This window comes from Penicillium samsonianum (genome assembly GCF_028829775.1).
Source record: "Penicillium samsonianum strain IBT 33392 chromosome Unknown utg000005l_segment0_segment0, whole genome shotgun sequence".
Taxonomy (NCBI): domain Eukaryota; kingdom Fungi; phylum Ascomycota; class Eurotiomycetes; order Eurotiales; family Aspergillaceae; genus Penicillium; species Penicillium samsonianum.
Window position 1 is genome coordinate 45062 of NW_026643263.1, and position 27583 is coordinate 72644.

Genomic DNA, 27583 nt, shown 5'->3' on the forward strand with positions numbered 1-27583 from the left:
ATTACATATGCCTTAGTAATCAGGGTACCCTGATTCTGCTGGCGTTTACAAGTCCGAAAAATGAAGTTTTTGTACACCATACAAATGCCGGTATCTCCATTATTTCTGGTGGTTGCAAGTCCAAAAATGAAGCTTTTGTTCATCATACAACTGCCGGTATCCCCATGTTTTGGACTTCCAAACCGCCCAGAAATATGGAGATACCTAAATTTGTATGGAGGTCAAAAGCTTCATCTAGGCAGGTTGATGTATTAACAATTTACAGTACACTATATTAGGGCGGTGTATAAAGCGGTTCAAAATTAAGGCATTCAGGCATAAAATCTCCCTAAAAGGGGGTTTTAAACCCTAGCCCCTATACGTCTTCGTATACGCGTAAAGAATGTATTATAAAGCCAACTCAGGCTCAATGGGCCGCCTCCCATAGGATAGGTACTTAAATGTGTGGATAGCGGATTATAGGATGAAAACTCTACACGAGAAGCCCTCGATTAGGGCTTATTGATGAGACCGTTTGTATATATGTGGGGTGACACCGTTTGTAGGTGATTGTAGGGGTGGCATGGCCAGTTGACGTCGATGGTGACGATGATGACGTCGAGGATGGTGATTGCTGTGGATGATAGCGATGTGCGTCGAAGAGAGACGCGCTTGGAGGATAAAGCTGAAGATAGTATAAAGAGAAAAGCCGAAGAAAGTATTAACCTATAACCTATAACCTATCAGGAGAGGACTACGTCGAAGTGCATAGTGGAATGTGAGATCCTTGATAAATTGAGTAGAGAGTTGTAGAAGCTAGGTTCTACGAGCTATGAAATCTGACAAAGACTCTCAATCTGACTCTGACTGCAGCTCTTCAACACTGGATCCATCAACCTTGTCGCCAGGTGTGCCGCTCACGATGGCCTCTTCTCACTCGAGACCACGTTGTTCCATAAACTGGCCCTCATCTTGCATAGAGGAGCGAACCCCTTCTAGGCCGGGAGCTCCCTTCTTGCGTCCGTTCTTACCGTCATGTCTGAGCTCGGTGCTGCTCTGGCCCTGTATGGGTCTGCCTAGGCCGCGGTTCATATCACCCGAGGTGGCTCCTTTTAATGTATCCACAGCTGGTGTGTAGGTGGCTTCGTCTTTTTGTCCCGCGCCCATATTGGGGTTGTTGCCTTGGACGGGGATTTCGGAAACGGTGTTGGGGGCATGGGATTTGCTTGCTGGGGCTGAACCGGAAGGGAATGCCTGGGCGTGGTATTCGGAGTGCTGCTCAGCCTCATTGACCTTACGCCCGAGTTGATGCTGTACGCTCAGTTAATGCAGGGTACTATCGTGAGTTCTAAAGTCAAACATACACCCTTGGTGGCGATTGTGTCTCCGCGAGGGGCTGAGGGCTTAAAAGCACCCTGTTTGGGGTTCGCGGCGTTATCTGCTTTCGAGGAGGTACTCATTATGGATATGTATTTCCTTTCCAGTCTGATAATTGGCATAGAATTGGACTATAGTTTATTGATTCTCAGCCGCTTTTTATGTTTCGAGGCCGATGATGTAACTATGTGGTATATTCCATATTGTAGCAAGACAGCACAATTCATATGACGTCAAGCTCATCGCCGGGCAAGGGGTAATATGGTTGACTCTCAGTCAGCTTGATTGAACTGATAACGAACCATGTAGCCGACTATGAAGGAAGTGGGAATCACATCAAAGTGTTACTTCAACTCGACAATTGCGACCCATCAGGATTTGTGTTATGAAAGTCTCCGAACGATTATCTAACAAAATACTTTTCCAAATATGGGGACATGTATTTGAGTCTTGTTTTAACTAGAACATACTGGGCCACTTTACTTCATTCGAAGAAACGCCAAGGAGCCATAGAGTTGAATATCTCGAGGTGCCTAGGCTTGACGGCATGAATCTCTGTACCCTAAAAGCCGACCCATCCTTCTAGTGGCATCTACCTGCGAATCAGGGTTTAATAGTTCAATTAGAACTGGAATCTGATCTTTCATGACGGCAAGACCGCCGATAGAAGATCTAAGAAGCTTCTTTCCGACAGAAAGGATAATGGAGCAAGATGGTTGTTATTTCTAAGGGCTAACCTTGGTGAAATCGTTTAAGGGATCGCTTTTTGCCGCTTAATTGATAACTAGCGCATGGAAGTTATAGCTTGCGTTGTTCAGTCACCAACGTGCAATTTCTCTTATTATGTGTCGTTGACTTCTAGGGTGTCTGGGTTGTGCGCCACCATTTTACCATCCTTATTCTCGAAGCGCACCTGTTCAAAGACAAGAGGTCCTTGGCATGATACATCCAATCACATTCCCGGATCATACCATTCTACTCACTTTTGGCGGATTTTTCACACCAACCTCTTCCGCTCGTTGCTGGTCCGTGATCATCTCTTCCACCTACGCGTATGAGCAATTAGTGCGCTCTATAAGCATAATAAAATTGTCCATAAGTTGCCATGGTTTACTAACATGTCCTTCATGCGTTCCGCCGCGGATTCTGGTACCAACATAGTCGCCAGGGTTTAATAACTTTACCATATTTATCGGTAACTTTGTTATCACCCATGATTAGGCGTTTCTGGCAAAGATGGAACAAGGAGGAAACAATTCGTATTGAATGAACTAGATACTACCTAGATATCGGTACTATGGCATCTCGCTACATATATTCGTTTGAGCGATGATTGCACTGTATGGAGTCACGATGATCTCATATGTACCTCATCCGTCTATCTAATTTGGCCGCCACTAATAGGTCCTAACCAGATCAATCTCGGTGATGGAGAACTTGTAACCATAGTGGCTAGCTGATCTGCTGATACGAACGGATTGATTAGGCACGTCCATGCGATATCGAAAAAGACATCAAGAAAGACATCAAAAGGGACACCAAAACGGACATCGGAGTGTTATCTTACATATAACGTCCCTCGTATCATAGTTAGCCAGACAGATAAGTTAGATTATTAAAGCCCTACGTGGTTATTGACAGATGCCGTATACAAAGCCGAATACTCTTAGAGAAAGACAGTCTCTTAGCCATCTGCTATCCTGAGACCACTGGGCTGAATCACTGGGCAATCATCCGATATCCAGCACCCATTTCAATACAAAGAAATTAGTGTTACGCCTTTCGCAATTTTTCCAATCCAGTTTTGACATCGATTTCTGAACCGGCCGCAATCCGAAACATGTTGTAGAGAAGGGAAACAATCTCAATATTTTTTTCGTTTTCCATCTATACCTTCGAGTTACGTACTAGGTTCTTCAAGTGTCAAGAATTCAAGCATTAAGAATGCATAGATTTAATAAAAATTGGATTATACAGTTACCAAGAATTCGACTATCGAGAATTGAGCTTGAATTTTGAACTTACATACGTACATATTGTAGAGAATTTGTGTGACATTGGTGTATTCGAATGTATAAAATACTCAAATTATAAAGTGTACTATGTACTGCAGGCAAAATCAGTTACGGCGCACTGGCGGTTAGAGACTGCCGTAGTATGCCCCTTTGATACTGATTGAACCCGTTGAGGGTCCCGGGTTCACAGAAGCATCAACTTGATTCGAGGATCTTTCCCTGTCCACATGGTTTATACTGGTGGGATAATCCGGCTGAATGAGAAATTAAAGATGTGGAGTTACAGGAGGTTCGGAATACCGAGGCTGAAACACTGTCTCACGGATGAAGACCCCATTCCGTTCGGAACTACTATAAACCAGACAGGGGCGCGCTAAGTCATTCACTTTCACCACCCACTTGGCATAATGATTACACCCCTGGTTTCTCAGTGTGAATTAGCCCTCGAGAAGTTGCCTGAAGAAATGGGGTATTAAAGAGAGCCCTGATCCGTCATTAAGCACGGCAAAACAGACAGCAACACCGACCACCCAAACATGCTTGGGACTTTCATTCTTTCTTTGCTTTCTGCGGCGCTGGGCGCCAGCGCTGCTGTTTCTCGGTCTAACCTTAAGACTCACGTCGATGTGCTGGCACTCGACTACGCCTTTGACCCCGTGAAGGCGGCGTACTGGACTGGATATCCTCACCACCGTCGTACTCCTTTTGCGGTGTCGCCCGATGGGAAATCAGCGTACATTGCCTATCTTGACTCCAGTGCCACGGATGTTCATGTACAGCAGCTGGATCCTACCACCTTTGCTGCTACTGGTACATCTGTGACCGTCTCTGGTGGAAAGGAAGGTGTGTTGCCCGCTCGCCCATAGCTAAAGAAAATGAGGGACCACTAATGCATGGTATAGCTGGAGGTCTTGTGGCTCACAATGATGGATTTGCCCTTCTCACCAACGAGGCGATGCCTTCTGGCACCACCAATGCACCACCGAGTGATACCCCTGTTCCTGTGCTCTACCGCTACACCTCAGGAAAACAGACATGGAAAACCTGGCTGGGTGGACCTGGTGTGCACGAGTCCGAAGGGCTTTCTGCCTCTCCCGACATGAACGGCGATCTCGTCTACTCCGAGAGTGCAGAGCTCTACGGCGCGTACTTCGTCGTTACTGATTACTCCGGCGACGCGTCGGGCCATTTCGGTGACAGCGTCGAGTACATCTCGGCCAGCGGAAAATTGGAAACAATAACTGGTGCTAGCAGTGCATGGGGTTGCAGCCACAACACCGGTATTGCATTCGAAGCAGCCGACGACGCCCCCTTCGCCGGTATATGCGCCGAGGATCAGGGCGCAATCTGGCTGAACACCAAGACGCAAGGAATGTCGAACAACGGAGTCAAAATTTCCAATGAGAACACTACGAACGGTGCGTCTGGTGAGCCTATGGGTGGCATGTCTGGTAGCTACAGTGCGTTGGCTCGGTTTGCCGATACCACCAAGTATATCTTCGCCTGGGTTTCCCGCGGCGCAATTGATGTAACAGAGAACGCCTGGATGGGAACTGGCTACACGAACGTGCAGAACCGCACAAACGGTCGCAATGTTGCTATTTCGCTTTTCTCTGACAAGTATACCAAGGTTGGAGCCCAGGCCACATCTGAGGTCGGCACCGAGGATGGAGATAGCCAGGTCAACTGGGTGACCTCTGGATCGAACGATTGCTCAAATGCTCACGCTGCCGCCTTTGGGAGTAGCAATGCCCTCGTCACCTGGGAGGAGATCTCAAACCCGACTTGTGACTTCATTGCCATGGGATGCCGTGGTACCTTTGCTGGAACTTACTTCCAGCAAGTTGACTCCACCGGTTCCAAGGTTGGTGAGGCTTTCAGCTCTGACGATGTTTACGTTGCTGGTGACATGGTCACTATGTCAGATGGTAGAATCTGCTGGCCCTATGTCAACATGACTTGGGACCTCTCACAGCCCATTGATGACTCCTCGTCCTCTGCGACTGGAAAAAAGATGAGCATTGCTTGCGTGGGCCTCGATGGTACAACCGATTCCTCCACGACCGCCGTCGCTAGTGTCACCACCGGCGCGACCGCAAAGGTCGCCGTTAGTGAGAGTGCGAGTGCAGTCGCCAAAGCTGCTTCGATTGAGACCACCGTCGAAGCCCCAAGCCAGACTACTGAAGCCGCAGCCGAGGCAACAAATGGGAGCATCCCCGCAATCGGAGGCGGACCTGGGAACGCATCTAGCCGTTCTATGATCGAAATCCCAATCTATGCTACCAGTGCCGCCGCCAGTGGTGTCGTGGATGCGACCGCAAGTGGACCAGAGAGTGGACCTCCGGCTGCCACTACCATTTATACTCCCAACACCCCCAGCGGGGTTCCCGTGGCGAGCGAAATCCCCACTGATACCTGGAGCGCAATTCCAAGCAGGGTTGTCAGTGCAATCCCGAGCGGCACTCCTACCGGAATAGCCAGGGGCCATGGGCGAAAACATGGCCATGGCTGGGGACACCACGGCACAGAACACCACAGTTCGGGACACCACAGTTCGAGATATGATGAGGTCCCTGACATCGAGCCTCAGGTCAGTGGGGCTTGCAAATAAAGCGTGCTGGTATAGCACTCTCGCTTGGTCGCATGCCTAGGCCGTAGTCCGCTCTACACTGGATTTATCAGACTCATTGACGAGGCTGAAATGCATGGATAGAACCAAACTTCCGATAGAGTGAAATGGAAAGGTTAAATGGAGATAGACAGTACAGGTATACTAACTACTATGGCCATATCAATGCTTGATTATATTTGTTTGTTTTTACTATCATTTGTGCAAGGAAAACCAACGAATGCTTACGTCGAGAATGGCAACGATCTACCATCTTCCATCAAAAGATATATTTACCCATTACTAGACCACCAAGTCGTCTGAATGCAGGGACTTTCCTACACTGTCTATTCCAATTATACATGGTAAAGCTCGATCTCGTACATGCACTTTGTTTATTATTCGGACCAAGAAGAATGGATATGATTGGTCTTTTACCTGAAGCCTTGCCTCGTTGTATTTGAATTCGCTGGTACTTTATAGGATTATGAAAACTTTCGGCTATAAGACATACAACTTCCCATACAAATCATCTACTTTCAGTATCGGCCTACTGCTCCTTTATTCACAGAAACATGGCTCAGGTACGGGCCATCTACGTTGCGTCTACATAGTATGCGAATTTTGAATTCAACTGACTGCTTGATACACCAGGCATCGACACCTTTTGTACTGGGGTCCTGAGACAGAGCTCTTTGCGCACTAGAACTAACCCTGAGGTCAACGGATTCGCAGGAAGGCAGAGATGAAGTCGTGACTTGCCATACGAAGACTCCATCTCCATCTCCATCACCCTTCCAACGATCAATCCAAATCACCTCCTCACTAGTTCCCGCCCACTACATAGAATGAGTTTGCGGTTCCCAACTGCCATTCAATATCTCATCGATGGATAATTCCCCGGTCGTGGTACTACCTGTGTGTACAATGATATTTCTCTATCTCCCATCGCCTCCGTAGTTGGCCCTCGGCAGCGAATTTCAAACTAATTGTGCTAGGGTTGAGAACCACTAGAAGGCCGAAATCTACCCATAAAGGGAAATTAAACACAAGACCTCTCAGACTAATAATCCTAGTCATCATCCCACGTCGTTGAACGAGCATATTATCTTCCAAATTGCAGTTCGTGATACCCGAGCCAGTGCGTGGCGGTAGCAGTGCTTATTCTGGCAAAGGTTTGACCGACCGAATTTCAAACTTTCTCTGAAATCAACGCCCTATGGGTGAATCATCTATCAATAGTCTACATTTCTGTGTAAAGAAACTTCGAAAGAAACAAAATCCCGAATCCCATTCATTACATAGGCTGTATATCCGGTATGCCTTCTAAGGTTGGTTACATCTCTTGCGCCACTATGTATAGTACAACATACGTGTGATAATACGCAGTCTAATATTCTCGGCTTAGCTGTATGGTCATCCTATGAAATACATGGCGTAGGGGCCTATAGTTTACTGTAACTGCATAGTATATTGTAAAGTGAATCTCTTTGCCAATCGGAGTACTCGGAGGACTCTGGACCCGTGTGGGACGATGGGGGCCGGATCAGATAACGGAGTCCGGCAAGACCCAAGACCCTTTAAGCCCGCTATGCCCCAATGCCGCGGCGGGCCAGGGGGGTTCTTGGTTTTGCTTGTTATATCTTACTACAGATAAACTAGGGAAAATCAGAGATTCAAGCAGGCGTTATATATTTCGTTCCCCAACTATTCTTGTTCTAGGCAACACAGAGCCCTCTTCTCCACTCCCCAAAAAGCACATAAGCACTATGTCCGTCCAATAGCTCTCAAGCGTGGTCCATAGACCCACAAAAGGATGGGGATAGGCAGGCCCACCGCCACAAAGATAAATCCCAGCACGCTATTCGCCCACCCGTACCCCAGGGACGCATACATGCTCGGCGCGAAGATAGGAAAGACAAAGCCCAGAATATTAGACAACATGCGTGCGGCCGCATTCGCGGAGGCTGCGTGCTCGAACTCGTCCAGCAGATAGGCCATCATGCCCTGGGCCAACATGAAGCTGCCCCAGACGAAGATGGCGGTGCCGACGTCAACGATGATCCAGGTGAGTCGTTTCTCCGCTGACCAGCCGTAGAGGAAGATGCCCACGGGAATAAGGATCACGCCGGGGATAAGGAACGGGACGCGGAACTCCGGGGTGGTTTCACCGTTGTGCCGCTCCTTCAAGGCGCGATAAATCCAGTCCATCAATGCCCCGCCCACCTGCGAGGCGGCGATGGTGCCGATGGCGATGGCAATATAATTGAGACTGCTGATGGTCTCGGACTCGCCGTATCGCTCGATCCAGAGGGTGGCGTAGGTGGAAAGCAGGAGGCAGTAGATGGCGAAGTTTAGGGCCATGATCAGCGCGATGACCTGGATGGCCGGGCGGTAGACAAGGAGCCAGAGCGGTCGGATGAGGTTGGCCCCCAGCCGGGTGCCGAGGTCTTGATAAAAGGCCTTGTCTAGCATGAATGTACGTTTACTCTGAGGAACAGCATTGCTATCATTGCGGCGCTGGAGGGCTGCCTTCTCCCGAAGCAGTGCCGGGCTGTAGCATCCTGGCAAAAAGCAAATGCCGACCAGCACAATGACTGCGTCGAACATGGAGAGAATCCAGAACAGCCAGCCCCACTGCAGATGCTGGGAGATACAGATACTAGTCAAATGTAGTTACCCACCCCACCCCACTATATTTGCCCAACAACCAATTCACGTTTTTCTTTTCCCTCCTACACCTCCCACATTGCTCCGATTTCAATGAAAATAGGACCGAAAATTAGCAAAAAGGCGCAACTTTCTACTGTACAAAGGTCAGCTATTATATATGCTCATAGTAATGGTGCAACGCAGGTTCAATTAGCTAATGATTTTGGCTGTACGCGCAAGACAATCTTCAATACGCTTAAGCGCTATTCGGAAGGCGAAAAGCTTGAAAATCGCGAAAAAAGCGGCCGTCCCTCACTTATTAGTGAGCGCGTGCCATCATCTCTATTTATAGGCACGTCGGCATCCGTTTTGGACCTATAAACAGCTAAGTGCTACTATAGCTTAGTATCCGTCACCCTCCACTATACGTCGAATTTTAAAGCGATTCGGACTCGGAAAACGGCGATCGAGACAGAAGATTCTAATTAAGCCTCCTCTTGCTAAGAAACGGCTAAGATTCGCAAGAAAATGGTAGCGGGAAAGCTTCTAATCGTGGATCTTTTCGGACGAGTGTTCGGTGCAACGAACCTCGAACTTTGGACCACAATAGTGCTTCCGTACGACCTCGGAGGGCCTTCGAAAATATCTTATAAATGTAAAGGTTCACGTTAAAGATATTTTATAAATGGTTTGGGCTGTAATCTAGCTTGGAGGTCGAATAGAATTAATAATTATAGAACGGGACGAAGACTCGCCTTCGGGGAGGGGTTATACTATAAAATCGTATATAGAAACGCTCGAAAAAGGTCTGCTACCATTCTACACACCCGGGATAGTATTTCAGCAAGATAACGCGAAGATTCATCTAGCGAAGGACACGAAAGTGTGGTTTGAAACTCACGGAGTATACGTCGAAGACTAGCCCGCATACTCACCCGATTTAAACCCGATTGAACCGGTCTAGCGCTGGTTAAAATAAAAACTCTTTGAGATCTTTCCAGAGCTTATTGACCAGGGAAGATCGAAGGCAGACTGGCTTAATTTTAAAAAATGCCTGGTGGTTGTATAGAACGCATTACCTCAGTCGAAGATAGATGCACTAATATTAAGTATGGGTAGACGTTTAAGGGCAGTACGGAAGGCTAGGGGTTATTATACAAAATATTAAGCGAAATTTTTATTGTGCTATTATTAAGCAAGCTTCAAATTTAATTATAATATTATAGACCATATAATGGTGGTGCTATATACTGTGAAAGTGATATATATATTTTGCATGGGGAGTCGAAAAAAGTGGAGTGGGTAACAACATATGGTAGGTGATGTACAACCGCCAATAATGGGTCCTAGGGCGGGACCCATATAGGGGATGAAAGTGGCCATTGCGAGAGAGCGCCCACGATGTTCCGGCCGATACATGTCCGCGAGAATGGGACCCGTGAGCTAACGGGCGTCAGTCTATTATTCCTAGTAGACAGTTCACAGTACACAGAATTAACCAAGGAACTGACCGTAATACCTGCACTGGCGCCTGATCCAGCCAGGAAACGCCCGACCGTCATGAGCCCGACCGAGGAATTGACCGGACAAATTGCATTCCACAAGATATAGAACAGATTGCTGGCAATCCATATTGATCGTCGCCCGTACATTTCAGAGAGAGCTTCAATTAAGAAAGGAGCAAAGGCGAGCCCTAGGATGAAGATGGAAAAAGTAATTTGAGTAGCTGTACTGCTTAGATGGAGGTCAGCTCCGATTTGAGTCAAGGCGGCGGCCATCATGCTGGTGGACATTAGGGTGACAAGTTGACCCAGCGAGACTATAAGAGCGACCGAAATCTTTCGAATGGAAGGCCAGTTGTAAGGATCGTGAGGGTCTTGGGGGGATTCCCAGGTCGCCTTTCAATTTTAGATATCAGCATTGACCAGTGAACGACATTCGAACGAGGATACAACTTACTCCATGCTCTTCGAGCAAGATGTTCGTCGGTGATGGCCGACACAGGTGAGGATTCAGTTACGCCTTTTTCTTCCGACATGTTTTTAGAAAGAGTACCGGAAAGGAATGAGATGAAGAATAAATAAAAAAGGGGAAACACGATCATATCTTTATGACTGACTCTTAATGGTTAATGGGACTAAGAATAAACGTCTACAAGGATTCTTAATGGTATGTGTTTTACCAAAAAGACCACTTGTGAGAATCGAGCGGTTGTTATATACCAGAAGTTTCATTTTATACCAAGCACGCCGATGCACCGATGCACTCCCACTAAGATTTTCACGATTGTGACAGAACCTGCATGTCGCCATTTTGCACTTGATTTGAGTTATCAGATTCACGGGCCCTGAAGTCAGAAATCCCTCGGAGTCCACCCAGGAAAATACTAATCAAGAGATCTAGTCCGTATGTCAAAACTGACTGTCTCGGCGATAATATCACCACCTCGCTATAGATTGAAATAGCAGAAGTCTCCCAGAAATCAGTGGAACTGCTTCTCGTTCAATATGAAACCAGTTGTGCACGCCGATCCCAACCTATTAGATATTTGGCCCCTACTGGGACATCCTACACCATCGCTCAGTCATAGCCCCGACCGAGCACGGGAGTGAGCCGTATCAGAACAAGCCCGCATCGCCGCACGTACCAACCGACATCTGCCACTGCGTGCTCCATCTCTTCAATTGCCTCAACTGCTTCCAGGTCATCGTAACCCAACCAGCCCCCGGACTCCACAGTCGAAAACTCCGTGTATACGAAAATGCCTGAGGGGGCTGGCAGCAGGTGCGCAACTAATCCGACCATCTGGGTTACCGTGTGGTCCTCGAGCAATTCATCGAGTTCGAGTGGACCCCAACCACTTGGTCCCAATATAGGTCTACAGCCTCGTCCCTTTGGATATAGACCACTAACAGCTCCGCGAATACCTTATGCACAGTCTAAGGTATAAATAACTTAAACCTCTTTTCGAGATCCACTCCTACTACCCGCCCGATACATTCGCCTACATCGAGTATCACCGGCGTTAAATTACCCACCGTAAGCAGTAACACCGATCGAGGGCTTCTCACCTACCTCCTTTAATTCCCTAGTTCTTCCCTCCTAGCGACGATACGCCCGTTACCTTTTATATTCCACTACGCTCTCATAGCTATCGGATGGCTGTACTAAGGACTGGGACGAGCTCGCTAAGGCCGGTGAAGGCCCCGACTTACTATACTTCAACCGCTACTTTTCTAATAATCGCAGCCATATTGATAAAATGCATAGGTCATCAAATTCTAAGGGGGATCTATCGCCGGAAGCTTTTGAATTGTCGACCGAGCGCGTCATATGTCAGATTGACCTCGGCTAGATCATAAACGATGTCTTTCTCAACGCTAGTCATCCCTCGCTTCAGTATTCGCTAAACGCGGACGAGGGCAATCCAACTAACCGAAAACTTTCACCAGAGGAGCACCTTCACGAACAGCTAGGTCAGGAAACGTCCGTAGGAGACTTCTCTCTTGATCCCGCATTCCAAGTATCCTAGGATGGGGATATCGTAACCATTACAAATACCCCGGAGGAAAATGACCCGGACATACAGTACCTCGTATACGTGCCGTTCCTCGCCTATCTCCCTAATAATTCCGGCTTATCCCTCCCCAAGAGCACCGCTTGGCTCTTCACAACTGCACTACTCTCCCACCTCCTAACAAATAAACCCTTATCCTGAAATTTTGCATCACACAATCCAACTCCTGGTCCGCGATCCGCCCCGCCCACACTGAAGCCCAGAGCCACCAACAAACCAACCTCCCAATCGGCGCCCTACACACCTTCCCCGTATGCGAGGATGAACCTCCCGCACCGCATCGCGTATCCCCGCAGTTAGCCAAAGAATCGCTGGACGCTACGCAGAGAATTCTCCGCACGCCCTTTCACGCGCTGGCGGTTGTGGTAGATCGAGCTAACCTCGTCAGCGAGGCGGGGGTTTGCTTCTACATGGCGGATCGGGATGCCTCGAATGATCCCAACCCGGACCTGGAGGTTTGTCCGGACGATATGCAGGTTTGGCGGGGATTTGGGATGAGCGATGTTGCCAGGCGATTAGCGATGTTGGATATTGTGGAGTAGTGATTTATTGGTTGGGGAGTATGTAACGTAGAAGGGAGATAGTGGCAATGACTGCTGTGAATCTTTCGAGCTTGATAATAATAGAGATAGATGGATCATTTGCGGAGTTAATGATGTTGAGATTGGAAGAATGCGAAGGTACAAAGTAGTAACGCATAAATTGTGTGCTGCTACGAGGGCCATACCTGTACAGTAGTTTATAAAGCGGGTAGGTAGTCTTAAAGCCATCAATACCACAAAGGAATAAAGTCAAGGTACGTATTTTAAGAAAGAATTGAGTAAAGGGATTACTATCAGTAGTCACCAGTGACATAATCTCGACCACTGCCCTCCTATATTCGAGAAAGTTCACCTAAAATATATATCGCTTCTTAATCAGGTCAGCCGATCTCTCGGCCACGGCATAAAGGGTGCTGGTCAAGTGACCACAAAGTTGGAAAGGCAGGACAGAAGCGTCAACCACTCGAACATTTTTAGTCCCGTAAACCCTAAGCTTGTAGTCGACAACGCCACCTTTATCCCGAGGCAGCATGCTGGCTGTGCCAACTGGGTGGAAGTTCGATCTATCTGAAGGGGGTCAGTAAATCCTCTCAAGCTCTAACTTGATGCGAAGAGACAATACAGACATCTTGACTTAACCCAATCCTCCCATATAGAGTCTGAGGCATTTTCTGGAACATCATTCTGTCCTGGTGCCAATTCTTCTCCCACAAGGTTGCTCAAGGGGGCGGTACTGAATGCCTTGCGGATATATCGACCCACATCAGCATGAGCTTTAAGATCCTGTCCAAACATAAAGTAATTGGGATTGATAGAAGGAGGTTGGGAGCCGTTTGTGGACTTTATGTGAACACTTCCTCTCGAGAAAGGAAGAAGAGGCCAGTATTCACTGTGAAATGAGTTTCCGATAGGAAGCAACACAATCTCCGCGTATGGAACTTGTGATTTGAATATTAGATCGTGCTGAAGTTGAAAAGCAGCTAGAACATTGGCTTCTTGGACGGCACCGTTGGAGCGTTCCGATACTTTCTTTGCATATTCTGCGAGGCTTGAGTTGACAAGAGATGCAACAGCAAGAATATTGTCACCAAATATGTGACCAGCTGATGGTAGAACAGAAAAGGTCGGCGAACCAAGCCAGAACTCGTTCCCTTCATAAGAGAACCCATTGTTGGTCTGATCCTGCAAGTTCTCACCAACAGCGGAAAGGTTGACTTGGATAGGAATGTCAAGCTGACGGAGAATTTCGGGATTTCCAATACCAGAGAGCTCCAGAAGCATAGGTGATTTGAGGGACCCAGCCGAGAGAATTACTTCCTTTGAAGCGTATATCGTCTCAACTCCATTGACCCCGGTAACTTCAACTCCAATTGCAACGGCCTCGCTGCTGGAATTGCTTGCCCATATGATCTTGTTCGCGGAAGTGTTTGATAACAGTTTGAGATTAGGACGATTTTGGTAGGGCCAATAGTAAGCTCTGGCTGCATCATGGCGAACATTGGCCTCGCTGTCAACGGTATTGGGATGGACCGTGAGTCCCACCATGCTACCACCATTACAATCCCTATTGTAGGGAAGGCCCAGTTGTTGGAACGTCTCATCAACATTAGGTAACGCGCTGCTGTTTGTCATCGCTCGAGGCCAGCCGACTTTGAGCGGGCCATGTTCCCCATGATAGGCGATGTAATAATCGGCGCCATGAGCAACTTGTTCTGATGTGGGGACCTGGAACTCTTCTGACTTCTTATAGTATGTGAAAAGGTTGTTCCAATTCCAACCCTTGTTTCCGACCCGTTCCCAGGCATCAATTTGAACTTTTTGCGCTCGAGTGTACGACATCCCTATGTGAAGCCAGAGTTAGCATAGGTGCAATAGATTTCCACGGATTCATTACATTGAACGTCCAGGATTGGGTGGTCAATTACCGTTTATAGTGCTTGTACCACCAATGGCTTTTCCAGCACGCATAATTTGCTTCGATCCTCCTGCATATGTTTGGTCTTCAGTTTGGTAGGCCCAGTCGATCTCTGTCCCAAATGCTTTCCCGTAGCCGGTTACGGTAGAAACGTTAACATTTTTGAGGACTGAATCTCCAGCTTCGATCACTGCCACGGTGAAACCACTCATCTCTGAAAGTCTATTAGCAACGACCAACCCGCTAGTACCTCCGCCAACAATAACAAAATCATATGAAGTTGAGCCGTCTTGGTTCTTCGCATCCACCGCACACAGCCAAATAATTGCAAACCCAATTGTTGAGAATAACATGGTGGCTGACTGAAAGAGAGACTCAAGTGATAAAAGGAGAGGGATACTTCCTTGCGGAAAGGAGACGTGGAGTTTATTTGTACAACGTACACAGATTACCAAGTAGGTACAATGTTTAGACAGCATTGGGCCGTCGGGAATCTGACATATTCAACCCCCCACTAGTGGCATGGGGGTTGCCTGGCAGGCAGTTGGAATGTTGGCTCCATTCTCCACGTGCAACACGTAGAAACAAAATACATCAGTAGAATATTGATGTGAAAAGTACACGATACGAAGGACGAACGCAAAGAATATGAAAAAAAAAAAAAGAATTAGGGAAGATTGAAACAAGAGAAAATTGTAAAGTAATTGTAAAACGAAAGCTATATGAACCAGATGCACCACGTACAGACCAGCTGTACAACACACCGAGGAGGTCGAACCCGTATGTGGCTAGCCCTATACAATCACGGCACTAGAGGCTGGTAGCCTTCGATCAGTCGGTCAGAATATATAGTATATTTGGCCAATAGAGCATCAACAATGCCTTCGCTTCTACTCATGAACAAACTGGGCCTTTATAGGCCCTACACGGGGCCTAAACAAACAAGCATCAGGCATTTCAACGAATACAAACAACCGCACAAACGCATGCTATATCCAATACCAGCTTCATGCTCTTTGGCCCTCTCTCTCCCTGGGCTTAAAACTTCCAGCTTTCCTCCGGAGAAGGACTTCGAGCTCCAGACAATTATTGAAAGAGTAAAACTGTCAGAGCTCCACAGAGTTGATGTAAAGGTCGAATCCAAGCCAAGATCCTAATCAAGGACCGAGAGGCTACCCATATGAATATTTCAAGATGGACAGTTGGATAGACAAGACGCGAGAGGCGAGGAGTAGCGTGGACACCTTGCTTAGATTGAATCTGGACCAGTTCGGAGATATTTTTCGGTGAGGAGAAACACTGTGTCGAACTGTAGCTGTGACCCTACTCAGGTCAACCCAGCCTGGGTTCACTTCTTGTGATAATTGACCAGGAAAGAGTGGCCAGTGTTAACCGATTCTTTGTTTCCGCCTCACCCAAACTTCTTGGTCCGTACTCCCAGGTGACGATGAGTCGCGCAGCTGCACCTCCCACACCTTGAGGGTGTAGTTGCCGCGATCAGCGCGTCCTGAGAATATATCAAATGACCAGCCATGCTTTGGACATGTGAGACCTGCGCTGAGCACGATGCCAAAGTCTTCAATATCAAAGAGATTGCCCCGTGAAAGCGGGAACGACGAGTGGGGGCATTGCTAGGGAGGATAAGCTCAATCCTTCTGACTGTAAGAAGCCTTTGACTCACATGATCAATAGCATGGAATTTGCCCTTGTATTTGAACACCAGCACTTGATCCTTCAGTTCTCCTGGTAGGTCAATGTCTTCGACTCGCTCTATGGCGCCGTTTGACTTGGGAATAGTGAAAGCCTTGCATCTTGGTACAACCCGGGCGTCATCGTCGATGCTTGGGAAGTCTGACGCAAGGCCAACCGGGTGCCAGGCTGCAGTTGCCCGTTTGAAGGGATTCATTGCTAGTGCAAGAGGTTGGTCTCGGTTGGTGTCGGGAGAAATCTCCCACTTCCGCCCCACCAATTTCGGTGGGGACTTTCACAACCCCCAATATTCAGGATACTATATACAAAGTACGGAGTAAATAAGAATAGGATGGGAAACTTAGCAGCTTGAATATAAGCGAAAGTGTTATGACTTCAAGGCTGTACTTCAGATTACGTTGGGCAATTTTTCACATGACATAGGGATGAAGTTTGGATTTTATCAATTCCTCTTTCTAGAGCTGGTGTTAGATGGCCTATTTTGCACCAGCCAAAGGAACATTTTTCATGTTTGGTTTATATGCTCTTTAGCTTTTTTTTCGCTATTTCGATTGTGATGAAACGTCACATCGAGTTCATCTTAACAGTAGGTGTGGATGATACAACGGGGGATAGAAGCCGGATAACAATCATCATCCGGGCCCATAGCACATTGGAAAGATAGGCATATGTAGCTTGAGCCAAATCATTTGACACTCATGAAACCGCAACCTTCGCGGGCACGCTCACAAGCCTTCTTGAGAGCCTGCTCCTCAACGTCGGTCCATTTGTATGTCAGCTCATCCCACGGCTTGCCAGACCGGAACTCCTCGCGGTGCTTCTTGTGGATGGATTGTAAACGGCCCACTTCACGTGGATCACCTGTTCCGGAATAAACCATGAAAAGTGTACAAAGGGGGAGAGAGTCATAAATGCGCGAAATGTTGGAGACGGTCCGGGAGACAGTGTCAGCCAAGACGTCAGGCTGTGGGAGAGCTGTCGAGTCCCCATTGCCAGCGGTTGTGGTCGGGGTAGTTTCTTCGGGAGGAGGGAAAAGGGTTGTGGATTCGTTGGCGTTGTTTGGGTCAGGGAGACGGCTGCACCAACCTCGAAGATATTCTAGATCACGAATGCGAGCCCACGCAAAGTCAACACCACCTCCAGGAATGGAGGGATTGGACTCGTCGCCATTGATTACCGCGGAGACGCCGCTGACGACTGCATCGTCATCCCGGCATCCAATGGAGACAGTTGCCTGGGCACCAAACCCACGTTCTGGGTTACCCCAGTCAACCACAGCTCCTGTTCGTTCCTCGCCGGGACGAGGAAGATGACTCGGCCGGGTAGAGCGCGAGAGTCGACGGAATATGCTCTCGTTGGAAACGTCACTAGTGCCCCATCGCTCGCCTTTCTCGCACTTCAACTTCACAAGTTCAAGAACCGCACGGGCATCCTCAATGGAGTCATGCCCAGCCATTCCGTTTTGTATCTGCTTGTTTTGGTATTTCTGGGTGAGCCATTTCAGACTACATTTGAGTGGCGGACCACGGGGGTGGGGGTAAATGATGCTGGTATCGACAATGAACGGGTGGACAAGTTTGAGTGCTGTAAGGTCGGAATTAAGGGAGTGTCCCACGAGTATCGCACGCGGCGTGAGAAGAGTCAAGAGCCGTTGCTGAATATCATGAAGGGTCGTGGTGACGGGCTCGAGCATCTCTGGTGTAATTCCAGAGTAACGTGTGAGATAGTTGATCACCGGCCGTGCTGGTTTGACCAGCTCATCAAGGACCACTTCGCCGTCCCAGCCGACCATGCTGATGCGTGTGAGTTCGGACTGACCCCCCTCCGTAATACACATCTCACAGTCAAGCGCAAAAACATCTCGACCAACAGTGACGCTGCCACTTTCAATTTCAGCATCAGGTGGTTGAGCAGAATCCAGGGTTGGAACTTGAGTATCTACCCATCCATCTTCCATCGAGTGCCCGCCTCGCTGACGAGCCTCCACCTGGGAGGATTTTTCGTCATCGGAAGAGAAGAAAACAGGATGCAAGATAAAGTCGTTTTCCAGTAGATCCTCGCGTGAAGTGACAAAGGCTGTGATTGGTGTTCGTTTCGGAACGAACCCTTTCTCGACTTTTGCGGGTCGTGCGCCCTTCGCACGGGAGTCATCATTTTTGGTCTTGGGGGGGGAGGACATGAGAATCGCTTGCAGCGGCGAATGGACCTTGTTGTATTTGTTGTCACCTGGCGCCTTGACAGGCCAAATATGGGGAAACATGTCGGCCAGGGGCTGAAGTGGTTCAGGGAGGTTTTCGCGTGTGAGAGATCGAGGATTAAAGCGATGCGAGCGGTCCGGCAATGGGAGGCCCTGTTTCCATCGCTCGTAATCAGCAGCGTGTTCGTCTTTGGGTACCTCCTCGGTGGCTCCCGGCGCATTCATCTGGGGCTCCTGTGTCTCTTGCTCCCCGGTGGGTGATTCTCGTTGCACAGAGATTGTCCCATCAAACATGCCCATCTCTAGGCCAGGTACCATCAGTACAACCACCTTGCGCACATGGCCAGAATGCTTCATGGAGATCCATTGGGGTGCAATGCCATCGGCGAAGCAATAGAGGAGCAACCCCTGGAGATCGGCGATTCGGATAGGTGACACTAATTTTCCATCGGCATATGTGAGGTCTGGGTATTTGACTTTCTCGCCATCAACTCTTTTGCGCTTCTTCGACGCATGGCTACCGTTCGAACCTTCGCTGCTCGGGTTATCGCTCTGCAGACGGGACAAGGTATCGGCCACACCAAATCCCTGAGGCGTGGGTTGACCAATTGGATCGTCCGGGCTGAGCTTTCTCTTCCTATCTTTTCCCATGTTGTCTTCGGATTTGTAGTTTCCTCGCTGGATTCACTAGAAATTCATGATGATACGATTATGCGATAAGGTCACGTGGAGAACGGAGAATATCTTACCCGGTATCGCAGACTTTTCCGGCTTATATAACAAACGGCACGCCACAGACGCCAGAGACGCCAAACGATCTGATAACCGGAAGATTGGAAATCTGGGATCGCCGTGCAGGGGGGCTTTTTGTTGGTATCCATCACGCCATTCCCCTGACACGTCTTCTTCGCTTCTCGACTTTGACCTCACCTTGACACTTGTTGGACCTTGTCTTCAAATAATACCTCTCATCGCCGATTCCGGGCTTTTCCATCAGTTCCAGTCGTCTCATCCTCCCTTCACACACACTCCACCATGTCGACACTCACCGAAATCACCACTGAGGCCGACTTCTCATCGCATCTCTCTTCCCTATCTCCTTCTGCATTGGTCGTCCTATACTTCCACACTCCATGGGCTGCCCCGTGCGCGCAGATGGGCGCAGTGCTTTCAGCCCTCGCTTCGCAATACCCCGCCACTGCCCCGCCCACGATTTCGTTTGTCAGCATCAACGCCGAGGAGCTACCTGATATCTCGGAGGAGTATGACGTCTCTGCTGTGCCCTTCGTTGTGTGTCTACGTAGCGGCCAAATTTTAGAGTCGATCAGTGGAAGTGACGCCGTCAAGGTTCGTGACGCTGTCGAGCGCCACGCTGGCCGAGGAAATGTTGCTGGTGCCGTCGGTCCGATGGACGGCGTGAAAGCCAACATTCCCCCGCCGCTGTCTGCTGTTCCTCGTGAGGATGGTCCCTTGACTGCTACTCAGGCACCCGTAACCACTTCTGAGCCCCCTTCTGCTGATGCGGCTAACGCAACCGCCGTCGCATCTGCCCCCGCCCTGACACCCGAACAATCCCGGGAGGCACTATTTGCCCGTCTCGAACAACTGGTCAAGGCAGCATCTGTCATGCTGTTCATGAAAGGAACCCCGAGCAGCCCACAATGCGGATTCAGTCGGCAGCTGGTGGGCATTCTACGCGAGCGTAGTGTCAAGTACGGTTTCTTCAATATCTTGGCCGATGAGGAGGTGCGCCAGGGTCTGAAGGAGTATGCTGAGTGGCCAACTTTCCCCCAGTTGTGGGTGAATGGAGAATTGGTCGGTGGCTTGGATATTGTACGTTTTTCCTCCCACTCTAGTCATTTGATTCGATTATTAACCTAATGGTACAGGTCCGCGAGGAAATCAACAGCGACCCCGATTTCCTCAATGATCACTCAGTCAGTAAGCCCACCGCGGCTGCTTGAGTGGTTAGTTGGTCGTTGCACGATACCCATGACCCCCCTGTCTCTGGGGCTAGATGCTAAAAGTCTTAACATAATGATAAACGTTTTTGTCTTGATACGGCTTATATGCATGTCTGATCATATCATATCCTTCGCATTGTTGCGGGACACGCCCTTGCTATAAATTGAAATAAGCAACATCGAATCAAACCAATCCATTGTCACAGATCATCCCTAACCATGACACATTCAACACATCCTATTCAAAAGCTTGCAGTGGTAGTTCAACCTACCTTGTACCCTAATGGCTGTGTTGAGTTATTGCATTAAAGCTTGGCTGGGGTTTCAAGAATACGAGTACATTATTTACTACCTTTGGTTGTACATATGTAGGCATGGATCATGGATCGAGAACTTGGGACACTCCAGACTAAAAATATACATATTGAAGAGGAGAACGCTCTAGGCAGTATGCTCTCTGGCATACGGGTCGATTCAGCACTCGTAATTCAGCGTCATATCAACCGGCGCATACAGAGAACTGGGACGTTAGTCCAAGAAGTGAATTCAGAGAGGTGTAGGAGTGTGTCTATTCTTAATCTGTAACTATCTGCTACTTATAACCTCCGTACATCAATGCTTACATAACAAACTGCAAAAAGAAAGGAAGGGCAGGCAAGGCTAATACGTAGTGAGGACTATGTCCCCCACTACAATATGTATCACATTCGTATATTCAATCAATTGCTATATTTCTTTCAATGAACCTTATGACCTAAGTTTAAATCGTTAAAAGCAGCATTTCTACAGAGATTAACGCCTTTTCGCCTAAAAACCTCGATATTTGATCATTCCATACAACACAAGCCGGGCTCATTCATGCCAATGAAACTAATTTCATCTGTAGTCTTTCTAAAATTGTTTTTAGTCTTTTCAAAAGCTTCTTAGATCTCTTCTCAAATATTATTTTTAGATGTCTTTTTTTATCTAGATATTTCCCCCATTTTTGGTGTTGTAGCTGAATATACCTAGGTAGTGAAAACGGCTTAAACAACCTCAAGCAAAGATATTGCAGGGGATTGTTTGTGCGGGTCATCACCAACACAGCCCTGGAGGTCTTATCAAGTGTTCATGTCTGGAACTCCGAGATTCACTTTAGACCGCAGTTTCGCCACCGACCTCGTTTCAGATGCATGTCTCATAGCGCTTGAAACAGTAGGGCTATGGAAAAAGATTGTTAGGGGAGGGTTTAATCAGCCGTTTTCGATATCGGATTCGTCACTGGGGGGCGTCAGCTTCTTAACCTGGCACGTGGGTTGGCGATAAATAGCTCAATCCTGGTATTGGACGAAGCAACCAGCAGACATGCCGAGATATCCGAGCATTTTATGGATGATGTTGTTGACTCTCGCCATATTCTACTGTGGACTGGGAAACAGAAGCCATGATGCAAGCCATAATTAAGCGGGAGTCTGCATATCTGACTGTCATCTCCGTTGCACATCGCTTGCGGTATATTGATCGAATTGACCGTGTCGCCTTGATGAAGCAGGGTGACCTTTTGGAATGTGACTAACCTCAGACATTATCAGCCACGCAATCTAAGTCTCTGACCTTCTATCATGCTAGGCGAGCTAAATGACGAGCCTTTCATGTGGGCAGTTGTGTAATAGGGAAACATTTCATTGATTATGATGAATGGTGTCTAATCATATATATGGGACTTCGAGACCATGGCAACAATTTGGGGGGGGGATGTATATTAAATGTGCATAATAAATACTTATACCTCTGCATGTGTTGAGACAAATGCGATGGGAGTTTCCAGCTGAATATTTGGCATTGTTATTGGAAGTCTGACCTGAGTTGCTTCCACGTCAAAGAGATCAGCTTGTTTGGTGCCCCCAACATCTTCTCTCTTACAACACTTCTCTCTCCCCACACCCCCCCCCCCCCCAAAATCCTCATTCCTATTTTTATCCTGACAGTTGTCAGTTCAATCCATCATGCGAGGCGAGGTATGTATGCTCTACAACTCTACCGGACTGCTGCCGTGTCTACGGTGTGGAACTGTCTATACACTTCCATCCCTACACCAGGCTACACTGTCTCTCATCCACTCGATACCCAAAACTAAACCAAACCAAGAAACGCTAATATTGACTTGAATCTACCAGATCTGTCATATACATATTGGCCAGGCTGGCACACAGCTTGGTAATGCCGCCTGGGAACTGTAGGTCTTTTCATTGTCTAGTATCCCCGACATCTCCTCTGATCAAGATGCATCACAGGTATCTACTTGAACACGGTCTGAAGCCTGATGGATTTATCAGTCCCGATGTTACCGACGAGGCCGCAACAAGCGGATCTTACGAGACTTTCTTTACTGAAACCTCCAGCGGCAAATATGTTCCCCGTTCCATCTTCGTCGATCTTGACCCATCGGTATGTGACGGACCACAAAGTTGTCAAAAGGCTCACCAGCTGAATGAACTGTGCTAGCCCATCGATAAGATTCGCACTGGCACCTACCGTGATCTTTTCCGTGCCCAGCAGCTGATCAGTGGAAATGAAGATGCTGCAAACAACTGTATGAACACTTCAACTTGCAGGTGAAAGCTGGTAACCGAGGAGCTAACCTAACATGTGGCAGATGCTCGGGGCCATTACACCATCGGGAGGGAGATTTCTGGAGCCGTGATTGACAGCATTCGTTACGTGGCCGGTAGGAACCTGCTAACTCGAGCCTTAACCCTGATGGCTCTTAGCTAATGTCTTCATAGAGAACTGTGATTCCCTGCAGGGCTTCTTGATTTTCCACTCCTTTGGTGGTGGCACAGGGTCTGGTTTTGGTTCACTGTTGTTGGATCATTTGACCAGCATGTATGGGCGCAAGTCCAAGCTGGAATTCTCAATCTACCCTTCTCCCCGTACCTCGACTGCCGTCGTAGAGCCCTACAATGCCGTCCTCTCAACCCACAGCACCATTGAGAACTCCGACTGTACCTTCCTAGTCGACAACGACGCCGTGTACGATATCTGCCGACGCAACCTGGATATTCCTCGTCCTGGATATGAGCATTTGAATCGTCTTATTGCTCAGGTAGTGAGCTCCATCACATCCAGCTTGCGGTTTGATGGTGCACTCAATGTCGATTTGGCTGAGTTCCAGACGAACCTTGTCCCATACCCCCGTATCCACTACCCATTGATTTCGTATGCTCCGGTGATCAGTAACAGGCGCAGCTCTCACGAGAGTTTCAAGGTCCAGGATCTCACCTTCCAGTGTTCGTGAATACTATTCTAATGGGGGGTGTGTTTCTTCTGACACTGTCATAGGTTTTGAACCCAACAATCAGATGGTGAACTGCGATCCACGAAAGGGCAAGTACATGGCTGTGGCTTTACTCTACAAGGGTGACGTTGTACCCCATGACTGCAGTAAGGCTGTCCACGCCCTCAAGACTAGGGGCACATTCAGTTTGGTTGAGTGGTGTCCTACCGGATTCAAGTTAGGCATCAACTACCAAAAGCCTGTGCGTCGCCCTGGCGATGAGCTTGCGTGTGTGGACCGTTCGGTTAGTATGCTCTCTAACACCACCGCCATTGCTGAGGCATGGAGTCGCCTGGATCACAACTTCGACCTTATGTACTCCAAGCGTGCGTTCGTCCACTGGTATGTTGGTGAAGGGATGGAAGAAGGCGAATTCTCTGAAGCCCGTGAGGATCTCGCGGCTCTTGAGAAAGACTACGAGGAGGTGGCCGAGGACAGCGGCCCTGAAGGGGTTGAGTACTGACGTAAGGACCCTGTACTTGTCTTGTTGATCCTTCCCGCACTCATCTTGAGGGAAGTCGGAAAAGGTTATGAAAACACGCCTGAAAAGAATCAAATCCAAAAAAAATGAAACCTAGTTTTATTGTAGTCGTTATAGATGTCTTTTTTAGAGGTCTTTTCAGATTGTCTTGTCTATGTGTAACCTTTGATTATATGACTTTTCGCCGTATTGTACAACCAACTTTTAAACCTTCTAGTGATAACACCATCAAATGATCCATGCAAAAATTACTAGTGATACAAGTTGAAGAGTCCCTTCAACTGTCAGCTGCGACATCAAGCTCTTGAAGGACTTTCAATGCGTGCTCATAGGTCCACATTGTCACCGCACTTGCTGGTGCGGCCTTGAGTAAACTGACTGTCAAGCCGCGGTACAAACCACGCACACCCTGGGTGCGGACAATCATGGCAATACTTTGGAGGACGCCCTTGTACTCCGGGATGTTGCGATGAACGTAGCGGGTCCTTGTTGGACCCTGTACCTGCAAGCGCTTACGCACGAGGTCTAGCGGGAAAACACCCGTCTTAGCCAAGACACTGGCCACCACACCGGCTGCGGCGTCCCCTGTGCCCAACGGTAGAGCATCCCAGGTCATGACTGGTCTAAGTGCCTCATATGTCGTGAAAAATAGTCCCATGTACGGCACAATTTGTGCCATAGCGGCAGAACACCCCCGGAAGAATCCTGGTACACCCTCATGTCGAGCGATCTCCACGATTGAGGCGCGCAGTGAGCCATACACACGGTCCGGGCCTTGTGCTGCGAATCTTGTGCGGAGAAGGTCAAGCGGGTATGTTACCCCCGTGGCACATCCGCCTGCCACTGCGCCCGAGAGGAAAGATTCGACAGGTTGGGGGAGTCGGTAAGAGCCGAGTTGAGCGAGGGCTTGGGTTGTACCTCGATACGCGGTGAATTGCATGGCGCCGTAGCAGACATACATAATTTCGGCAGGAATATTGCCCTTCCAAAGGCCCTGTGGGAAGAAATTCGTGTTAGGATATTGACATCAATATCGAGAAGTAAGGTAATCTTTTTCAACGTACGGTGATTCCCTCTTGCCTCATAATCGTCCGCATGGTGGACAATGTCCCCTTGTAAACAGGCCCATTTACACTGTGATGGGACGCAGGGTCTGACAACGAATGAATTTGCAACTGCAGCCTGATCTTAACAACGTCCAGTGGCGCAATACAGAACCGTGAGATCAGCCCTGCAATCCCGCCGGCCAATACGACCTGTCGCTTGGTGCCTTCATCTTTGAGATGCTCGCCTCCGGCCGACATGAGTTGAGAGTACTTTCTCTTACAGACTAGAGATGTCTGTACGGTGGTTGGGTTAAGTTAAGAAAATTGAAGCATGAAGATCCATGTTGATTTGTTGAGTCTGCCTTGGAATGATAAAAAAACAAAAACAACGTCAATGGCAATTTACGTAAGTTCCGGGATTGGCCCCGGGGAATGTCATCGATGCCAGGAAGAATGATATTCCTGCCTGGGGTGTCAATTGCGGCCTGAGGTGGCAATAACGGCCTAAGGTATTGAATTCATGCCTCAGGTGGGAGTAATGCCTTCAGGCATAAATAAATCACGTTAAAGCCGAGGTAACTTACAGCTCCCCTCCATTTGTCTCGCGTGCTCCTCGAGGCGAGGTAGATTTCCCCCACCTCTCTACGCTTTGACTGATCGTCTCTTCTTCTTAACTGGTTAACAGGCCCTTCATGTATCATTTCCGAACTTCAGCTACCCTCTGGCAATTGCCACGACTCTTGTCATACTCTATCCCGCGGCGTAACTTGACGTCCGCCCCTAGTAGGTTTAACAGCCATGTAGAGCCAGACTCTCACGACAAATTGGAACCTGTTGCCCCAAGAATCGACCATCCACTGCCTATACCAAAAGAATCCAGCAATTCCAAGGGCGATGTGCAAAATTCTACTCCTGACGTGGTTAGAAGAAAAGCCCGTGCGGATGGCATCCTAAAAGTGGGCAAAAAAGACTCGATCTGGGCTGGAAAAGAGGAATTGTACTTGCATATGGACAAAAGCAAAACGATCAAACTGCCATATACTTACCTGCGCGATTCATGCCAGTGTGTAGTGTGCAAGGATCAACACTCGAAGCAGCGCTCGTTCCGCACAAGTGACATCCCCAAGGACATTGCCCCAAGCTGGGTTAATTGGGATGGAAAAAAGCTTTCAATTAGGTGGGCTAACGACATTGGGGGGTCTGAGACTGCGCATGAATCAACCTGGGATCGTGATTTTCTAAAAAGCCCCATTTTCAACACTCATCGTCAGCATTGGAGCGCGAACTGCAACCCAATCCTGTGGGGACGGGCTCAAATGGACAAAAGGCAACATTGGGTGTCTTACCCGGACTATGTCGACGATAATTCCAAATTTGCCACAGCAATGCAACAGTTACAGCGTCTGGGCCTTATTTTTGTAAAGGGAGTTCCAGACTCACGATCGATGGTTGAAGCTATTGCAACCCGCATGGGACCACTACGAAACACCTTTTACGGATCAACATTCGACGTGCGCACTGTTCCACAGGCAACAAATGTCGCATATACGAACCAGTTCCTTGGGTTTCACATGGATTTGATGTATATGAACGAGCCACCGGGATACCAGCTCCTCCACTGCCTGGAGAACTCGTGTTCGGGGGCGAGTCGCTGTTCGCGGACACATTTTCGGCTGCGAAGCTCATGAATGAGCGATACCCAGAAGAGTATAAAGTGCTTCGCGAGCAGCGGCTGGGATACGAGTATAGGCACGAGAACCACATATACTACAACGAACGGCCCGTCTTTGAACATGATTCCGACACAGGCGAGCTGCGCCATGTCAATTATTCACCCCCTTTCAATCTCCCATCCCACCACGCGATGGGAAAGGCCATGATGCTGCGCCTGTGAACAAGCTACGAGACGCCCTGGCGAAGTTCACTTCAATGATTGATAATCAAAAGCACATCTTTGAGCTCAAGCTCAACCCAGGTGATTGCGTCATCTTTGATAACAGGCGAATCGTTCATGCCCGCCGCCAATTTAATGCCAGCGTGGGATCTCGCTGGTTAGCAGGCGCATATGTCGATACGGATGCTCTGCTATCCCGCTTTGCTGTCTGTAAGCATCAGCATCCATATGTTTGGACGAAAAAGGCCGAGAGGGACCTGGCGGCCAACAACGGAGACAATAACTAGGAAAGAAGCGGAGCATAAGAAGC

At 48.4% G+C, this 27583-nt stretch overlaps 12 protein-coding genes across 12 annotated transcripts; 4 read left to right on the forward strand and 8 right to left on the reverse strand.

Moving 5' to 3' along the window:
• Positions 1 to 912: 912 nt before the first annotated feature.
• On the reverse strand, positions 913 to 1439 carry N7471_008911 (uncharacterized protein; the record flags this gene model as incomplete). The annotated part of the gene is made up of 2 exons (XM_057281630.1): positions 913 to 1290; positions 1344 to 1439. 2 exons carry the CDS (start codon positions 1437 to 1439, stop codon positions 913 to 915), a joined length of 474 nt encoding a protein of 157 aa, XP_057132513.1.
• Positions 1440 to 2197: 758 nt separating this feature from the next.
• On the reverse strand, positions 2198 to 2543 carry N7471_008912 (hypervirulence associated TUDOR domain-containing protein; the record flags this gene model as incomplete). The annotated part of the gene is made up of 3 exons (XM_057281631.1): positions 2198 to 2269; positions 2340 to 2402; positions 2475 to 2543. 3 exons carry the CDS (start codon positions 2541 to 2543, stop codon positions 2198 to 2200), a joined length of 204 nt encoding a protein of 67 aa, XP_057132514.1.
• Positions 2544 to 3907: 1364 nt separating this feature from the next.
• N7471_008913 (uncharacterized protein) lies at positions 3908 to 5982 on the forward strand (the record flags this gene model as incomplete). Its single annotated transcript, XM_057281632.1, has 2 exons — positions 3908 to 4214; positions 4274 to 5982. The coding sequence occupies 2 exons, from the start codon at positions 3908 to 3910 to the stop codon at positions 5980 to 5982; spliced, it is 2016 nt and encodes a 671-aa protein (XP_057132515.1).
• Positions 5983 to 7746: 1764 nt separating this feature from the next.
• Positions 7747 to 10669, reverse strand: N7471_008914 (MFS general substrate transporter; the record flags this gene model as incomplete). Its single annotated transcript, XM_057281633.1, has 4 exons — positions 7747 to 8543; positions 10032 to 10074; positions 10143 to 10507; positions 10591 to 10669. 4 exons carry the CDS (start codon positions 10667 to 10669, stop codon positions 7747 to 7749), a joined length of 1284 nt encoding a protein of 427 aa, XP_057132516.1.
• Positions 10670 to 11211: 542 nt separating this feature from the next.
• N7471_008915 (uncharacterized protein) lies at positions 11212 to 11436 on the reverse strand (the record flags this gene model as incomplete). The annotated part of the gene is made up of 1 exon (XM_057281634.1): positions 11212 to 11436. One exon carries the CDS (start codon positions 11434 to 11436, stop codon positions 11212 to 11214), a length of 225 nt encoding a protein of 74 aa, XP_057132517.1.
• A 1666-nt stretch (positions 11437 to 13102) lies between these two features.
• On the reverse strand, positions 13103 to 15018 carry N7471_008916 (GMC family oxidoreductase; the record flags this gene model as incomplete). Its single annotated transcript, XM_057281635.1, has 3 exons — positions 13103 to 13317; positions 13377 to 14591; positions 14676 to 15018. The coding sequence occupies 3 exons, from the start codon at positions 15016 to 15018 to the stop codon at positions 13103 to 13105; spliced, it is 1773 nt and encodes a 590-aa protein (XP_057132518.1).
• A 1035-nt stretch (positions 15019 to 16053) lies between these two features.
• N7471_008917 (Rieske (2Fe-2S) protein) lies at positions 16054 to 16571 on the reverse strand (the record flags this gene model as incomplete). Its single annotated transcript, XM_057281636.1, has 2 exons — positions 16054 to 16296; positions 16347 to 16571. The coding sequence occupies 2 exons, from the start codon at positions 16569 to 16571 to the stop codon at positions 16054 to 16056; spliced, it is 468 nt and encodes a 155-aa protein (XP_057132519.1).
• Positions 16572 to 17060: 489 nt separating this feature from the next.
• Positions 17061 to 19223, reverse strand: N7471_008918 (RNA exonuclease; the record flags this gene model as incomplete). Its single annotated transcript, XM_057281637.1, has 1 exon — positions 17061 to 19223. One exon carries the CDS (start codon positions 19221 to 19223, stop codon positions 17061 to 17063), a length of 2163 nt encoding a protein of 720 aa, XP_057132520.1.
• A 384-nt stretch (positions 19224 to 19607) lies between these two features.
• N7471_008919 (PICOT family protein) lies at positions 19608 to 20536 on the forward strand (the record flags this gene model as incomplete). Its single annotated transcript, XM_057281638.1, has 2 exons — positions 19608 to 20405; positions 20462 to 20536. 2 exons carry the CDS (start codon positions 19608 to 19610, stop codon positions 20534 to 20536), a joined length of 873 nt encoding a protein of 290 aa, XP_057132521.1.
• A 1985-nt stretch (positions 20537 to 22521) lies between these two features.
• On the forward strand, positions 22522 to 24315 carry N7471_008920 (tubulin alpha chain; the record flags this gene model as incomplete). The annotated part of the gene is made up of 7 exons (XM_057281639.1): positions 22522 to 22533; positions 22693 to 22751; positions 22810 to 22963; positions 23021 to 23108; positions 23172 to 23243; positions 23302 to 23805; positions 23858 to 24315. 7 exons carry the CDS (start codon positions 22522 to 22524, stop codon positions 24313 to 24315), a joined length of 1347 nt encoding a protein of 448 aa, XP_057132522.1.
• A 295-nt stretch (positions 24316 to 24610) lies between these two features.
• N7471_008921 (thiamine transporter TPC1) lies at positions 24611 to 25637 on the reverse strand (the record flags this gene model as incomplete). Its single annotated transcript, XM_057281640.1, has 2 exons — positions 24611 to 25327; positions 25398 to 25637. 2 exons carry the CDS (start codon positions 25635 to 25637, stop codon positions 24611 to 24613), a joined length of 957 nt encoding a protein of 318 aa, XP_057132523.1.
• A 434-nt stretch (positions 25638 to 26071) lies between these two features.
• Positions 26072 to 27560, forward strand: N7471_008922 (putative Gamma-butyrobetaine hydroxylase subfamily; the record flags this gene model as incomplete). The annotated part of the gene is made up of 3 exons (XM_057281641.1): positions 26072 to 27026; positions 27083 to 27122; positions 27188 to 27560. The coding sequence occupies 3 exons, from the start codon at positions 26072 to 26074 to the stop codon at positions 27558 to 27560; spliced, it is 1368 nt and encodes a 455-aa protein (XP_057132524.1).
• Between the last annotated feature and the right edge of the window lie 23 nt (positions 27561 to 27583).